The sequence below is a fragment of the Telopea speciosissima genome, chromosome 7 (genome assembly GCF_018873765.1).
Source record: "Telopea speciosissima isolate NSW1024214 ecotype Mountain lineage chromosome 7, Tspe_v1, whole genome shotgun sequence".
NCBI lineage: Eukaryota > Viridiplantae > Streptophyta > Magnoliopsida > Proteales > Proteaceae > Telopea > Telopea speciosissima.
The window spans coordinates 5548594-5554535 of NC_057922.1; the positions used below are offsets into that span (position 1 = coordinate 5548594).

The window sequence follows — 5942 nt, forward strand, 5'->3', positions numbered from 1 at the left end:
AGAGAGAAGACCAACCCTTACATGTATGAAATGTAGCATAAAGTGAAAGCAATACTTATAGAAGGGTAAATGATGGATTTAATGTGAAATTCAAAACTTGGCCAACCAAACAATTCTCCAAATATTGTAGGACGAAGCCAGAGACCCATCTTTGGGAGCTTGGTGCATCCAACCATCGACTTCCTGCAGTGTACATAATGTCCGGGCTACAGGCCTATAATACCTTCAAGAATAGAAGTGTCTGTGTGAGGCATGGTTCTAAGTGCCGATATTGTATCGTCCATATCGCCCGTGGGAAATATGTATCGATTTTGCTAGTCACCGATATTGATACCGTATTAATATCATATCAGTAGCACAACACGGACGAGATAAAATGATCAAAATACACATTTTTTAAAGGAATTCAGGGGTACATTTATCCGATACAACTGATCCAAGCCGATACCGTATCGATATCATATCAATTTTACGTGTTGCAGATACCGGTTCCGATACCGTGCACTAAAACCATGGTGTGAGGAGAACAGATGGGAAGTCTGTCCTCGGTTTTTTTTTTGTTCAGATGAAAGCAGTGAGACCTGAGCAATCGATAGAGAGTAAGGAATGTTCATATTTGCCACGTCACTCTCTTCTAATTTTCATAAAGAGTGGCTATGTGCAACACATACTGTTCCTCGGGGGATAAGGCAAACAACCTCTGTTCTTTAGCAGAGACCCTACAAGTCGTTAAAGGAAACGATTGGAAACAAAAAAATTTAGATGTCCGCAGAGCATATATTAAACTCAAATCTGTCAATGATAAGCAAAGTCAGAAAACAAATATTAAAAAAAAAAAAGAAGCTAATAACCTGAAAAGAATCTCATAATTCTAGAAAAAGTCACTAAATCTATTCCATGAATCCATGGCATGTCCAAGCCCCAAAAAAGTTTCAACCCAACTAATTAAGGTTACCTATCAGAATAGTTTTTAAAAGACAACCCCAAACAATGAAAGCTCCCCATCAAGCCCTCTATCAAAAAAATGGGCCCCTACTAACACACACACACACGGTTTGCAATACCCAATCAAATCACAGTCAATCATTCAGGGACAATGATCCAAGCTGGTCAGCAGCATCTGTTCCTGCAGCTGCTAGTCGGAGAACATCCATTGCTTCACCAACTTTTTTCTTCAGAGCATCTGGTGATTCTATGAGATGGAGGACTTCTGTTTGATCCATTTCCAACAACATCCCAGTGACTTTTCCCGCAACGTCAGGCTCAACACGTTCAACAAGCGGAAACAATTGCTCCCCAAGCATCTTCAGTTCATTCAGAATTATTACATGAATCACAAAAAGGTAAATTTTGAGATATATCAAATTGCTGACATAAAGAAAAGAAAGAGGGCAGTGCATACCATGCGTTGTTGCTCTGGGGTTGCAGAAGCTAAAGCCGAGGCAAGTGTTTGAATGGGAACTGGTCCAGGCCGTGATGCCTCCATTGGAGTTACAGGCACCCCAGACACATCTAGTGACAAAGGCACCCTAGGACCCATAAGTCCCTGAGGTACCAAAGATGGTTCCAATCCATTACGTGCATTTGGCATGTATCTAAATCCTTGATTCGCATTACGCTGCATCAACTAAATAGTAAAAATGTCAGTCAGTTGAGAGTTACAGGGCAACGATGACATATCACAGTAGCATAAGATTTGTAATTGTTCTGGTCCCTCACGGTAAGGGAGGGCAATTAAAAAAATGCATTGGGACTGGATCAGATAAATAGTGCACCTGCTGCTGCTGCATCTGTTGTGGATTTGTACCCCTCCTCATACCCATCCGTTGTCCAGGTTGTCCTTGCCTCTGAAGGTGGTATGGCATTATGAAGTTTGGAGCAATGCCAGGCCGAATCCCAGGCAAGAGTTGCTGCTGGAAGCCATATCCTGCAGGCTGTGGTGGAATAAGACCCGAGCCTTGACCGAAATACAACTGCTGAGGAGCAAGCCTAGGCCCAGGGTGAAATCCGGGCATTCCCGATGGCACAGGTGCCATTGCACCAGGAGCCCGCATCTGAGAAAATTGTGCCTACAGCAAAAAGTGAACAAACAGATCAATGTTGGCATGGAAAATACGGGAATGACGAATAAGGAGGATGTATTTGCTGTTATTTATAATTTTTTAATCAAGCTCCATTTGTTTCCATGTAAAATTCTACATATAAAACTTTTATTTGAAAAACTTACATGGAAAATTTTTTCAAATTACATGTTTAAAATATTTCGAATGTTGGTTTGTAGGAGGCAAAATATGATATACCATACTATTTTTTTCAATGCTTGATTGCCATTTTATTTAACATGGTTAAGTTATTTTAATTAATTACATACAATGTCATTTTAACTAAATTTGAATAATAATGCAGTACCTATCATATGTTAATGCATGGCCACTGCAACAGGGTCCTACACATACATGGGCCAAAAAACAAATTCCCCCCATTGATATTTTACAAACTTAAAAACAAACAGTGGAAACTTCGATTTCGCAGTAAAATTTTCTTCTCCGGCTATTTTACAGTGAAACAACAGAGCCTCAATTGCAAAGATTCCTGACTTTCACACAATCAAGTGTGAAAACAATCTAATGTGCCAGGAAACAAAATTAGGCCAGAAAAGAAGACCCAGAACGGCAAAAGAAGATATAAGCCAATATATCAGTATCTAGGTTTTCCAGAATAATGTAACACCAACTACTGATGCAAAATAAGCAAAACATGAACAGGAATGGGGGAGAAGATAATCCATGAAATAGGTAAGGTGAATTACCTGAAGCCTTGCCTTCCTTTCTTCCTTGCGTTGAGCCACAGCGACATAAAGAGGTTTCCGTCCAATCATCTTTCCATTCATTTCATTTACCTAAACAAAATTAGATGATATTTCAATCATAGAGGTGTCGGGAATGAGTGCATGTGTGTGTTGTAAATGGAAGAGCAAAGTGAGAGCAAGTATGGACTGTCTGTCTAGAAAGGAGAAAATGAACAAAAACTAATGGTGGAAAAGACAACCAACTTACAGCTCGACTAGCTTCCTCTGGAGTAGAAAATGCAACAAAACCAGATCCCTTGCTGAGGCCTTGTTGATCAAGCATGACCTAAGAAATATGAAATGATGTGCTAAGTTAAACAGAGATCTATTGACAATATCAGAGGGGCAAAGAAATTATTCAATTGCAGAAAACATACCTTGCAGGATGTAATAGTTCCAAATTCTGAAAAATATTCCTTCAGTTTTTCATCATTGATACTATCATCTAGATTTTTCAGATATAAATTGGCCCCTTGAAGTTTTTCTAGCCTACCATTTCTTTCCTGTTCATATTTGGCCTTCAATTCAGATTCTCTTTCAGACTTCCTCTGAGCCCTTCCCACATACCAAACCTTGTCATCATTAAAAGTAGTTCCATTCAAGTAGTCAACCGCAGAAGCAGCATCATCTGGGTTCTGAAAATTAACAAAACCAAAGCATCTAGAATTTCCATTCGCATCCCTCATAACAACTGCACTAGTGATGGGACCATACTTGCCAAAAACTTTCTCAAGGTCCTCATCAGTAGTTGTTTCAGCCAAATTTTTTACATATACATTCGTAAACTTTGGAGAACCATTCGCCTGATCTCTTTCTTGACGACGAATAAAAAAACCAACATAGACTTGTTTATCATTTATCAGCATCCCATTCAGCCGATTAATGGCATTTTGTGCAGCATCCGACGAATCAAACTGTACAAACCCATATCCTTTTGACTGACCATTGTTATCAGTAGCCACCTTGCAAGACAGTACAGAACCAAAGGCGGCAAAGGTGTCATGCAATGCCTTGTTATCTATGGATGTGTCCAAGTTCTTAATAAATACATTCGCATGTCCACTTTTTCGAATGCTAGGATCTCGATGTGAGAACATAATCCTTATTGGTTTTCCATTGATGGGCGAAAAATTGAAAGTCTCCATTGCACTACTAGCTGCAATTACAATTCAAACAATCCAAACAATTCAGGTATTTATACATAACAACAATAACCATTCATTACTCTCACAAAATTATCATGATCATCATGATATAGTTTGTTTTTTAACGAGCGATCATGATGACATTGATATGACAAAAGAAAATTGACTCACTCATAAAAGTATATAAACTCTAATTTCTCGCTCCCTCTCTCTCTGTTCGGGGTGGAGAGTGGTAGAAAAACAACAAATAAGGTTTTCTCAAAAGGAACGATGCAATTTGAGATGTAGGCAGATGCAAGTAAATGAAAAGAAGTATTGACACCCAAAAATACAAATCAAATAGGACATATGTCCATGAGAAAATGAAAAGAAAACAGAACTTGCAGGGTGTATAATGCATAGATTTGTTCTGTCCATCCTGTATGATGTGTTTCTTTGTCAGCTAAAATATCCGTTCTTCTATAAGAAATAAAAGGCAAAGTATAAATAAATCTATAATGGTCCTACCAAAAATTGTAGCACATTTCTCAAGTAGGAATAATTAGATTTTCAACAGTAACAATGGACATTTTGGACTTACATAGCCCTCCATGCTTGTTCACCAAAAAATATAATAGAATACAAAATGGCATACGTTTAATGTAATTAAGATTCCAAAAGATAACATATGCTCATCAAATATGATGTTTTCATCCGTAGATTGAGGGGAAAAAGATTTTTCGACTCCAGCAATGGAGCTCAGAGGAACAAACACCAAAATGTCTCCCACGGTCCTACTCTGGGGATTTGGATGACATTTTATTATTAGAAACTCGTCAGTAAAACAAACTCCGATCACCAGATTCTACTTCGAACTCATATTACTCATTGACAATAGTCATAGAAACCATACTGAGTTAAGATAGAAACAAATAAAGGACTAGCACACATACTTGATATTATGCAACTAGATAATCAAAATGAATAGATAAAAAATAAAATCGTTTCAATGTATAATATATGAATTGAATAAAAAAGAGCATAGAATGCCGCCATTTGGTTCAAACATCTATAGTTCTTACATTTTTAATTTTTCTTTCAGTGATAAACCTAAAGCATGCATAGTTAATCAATCCAACATTTAAACTTGAGGACAAAAGGAAACCCTAGAAGGGATGCATGCATCAAAGTTGGCATGGAAACTCTTACTCGGATCACCAAAACAGAATGAAAAGGAAAACTGAGAAATCGAGGGAAATCACAAGGTAATTAAATGATGGATAAAAGAGTTCTAACCATCCTGAGTGGTGTTGTAATTAACATAAGCATAACCAAGAGAGACCCTTCTGATCTGATCCCTGCAAACCCTAACCGATACGACTGGAGCAACCTGACTAAAGAGATCATAGAGTTGGGCTTCGCCAACTGATGGGTCGAGATCCCCAACATACAGAGAAGCGTTGCCGAACCCTGCTCCTTGAGTCTGCACTTGCGGCTGTTGCTGCTGCAGCGAAGACTGTGGTTGGATTGGCTGTGCAGCAGTTGGAGGAGCATTGGCCATTGCAGCTGTGAAGATCGAAGGATGCAAATTAAAACGAAACGAATTGATAGAACACAAACACCAACAGAAACTGAGGTGTTAGTGTAGGAATTAGGGTTTTGATCACAACAGACGCAAATGGAGAAATCCAACGAGGGTTTTCTATTTTTGGTTTTGATTTTCTATTTTTTTTTAGGTTATTTTTTTGCAGAGAGAGAGAGATAGAGGAGAGGAGGGAAGCGAAATAGGAATAGAAGAGGAAAGAAGAGAACCCCCTTGAGAATGGAGAATGAAAGGGAACTGAACCGACGCGATGGTACATGCTTCAGTTTTAAGGATCCGGCACGTGTGAATTGCTGACCTGGCAGCCTATATATAGATTTCCACGTTAACGAGCACTTTTACATTCCCACGTGTAATGATGTAAGAG

General features: G+C 38.6%; 1 protein-coding gene across 2 annotated transcripts; it reads right to left on the reverse strand.

Annotated features, from left to right (window-relative positions):
* Window positions 1–872: 872 nt before the first annotated feature.
* Window positions 873–5768, reverse strand: LOC122666809 (polyadenylate-binding protein 3-like). Of its 2 annotated transcripts, none has more exons than XM_043862881.1 (7): window positions 5269–5768; window positions 3226–4004; window positions 3057–3134; window positions 2810–2899; window positions 1776–2069; window positions 1403–1627; window positions 873–1304 (listed from the first exon to the last, which is right to left on the reverse strand). In XM_043862881.1, exons 1-7 carry the CDS (start codon window positions 5531–5533, stop codon window positions 1080–1082), a joined length of 1956 nt encoding a protein of 651 aa, XP_043718816.1. In that variant the 5' UTR covers window positions 5534–5768; the 3' UTR covers window positions 873–1079. The 2 variants fall into 2 exon arrangements, with proteins under 2 accessions (XP_043718816.1, XP_043718817.1); XM_043862882.1 differs by having other exon boundaries at window positions 1403–1618; window positions 5269–5767.
* Window positions 5769–5942: the final 174 nt, after the last annotated feature.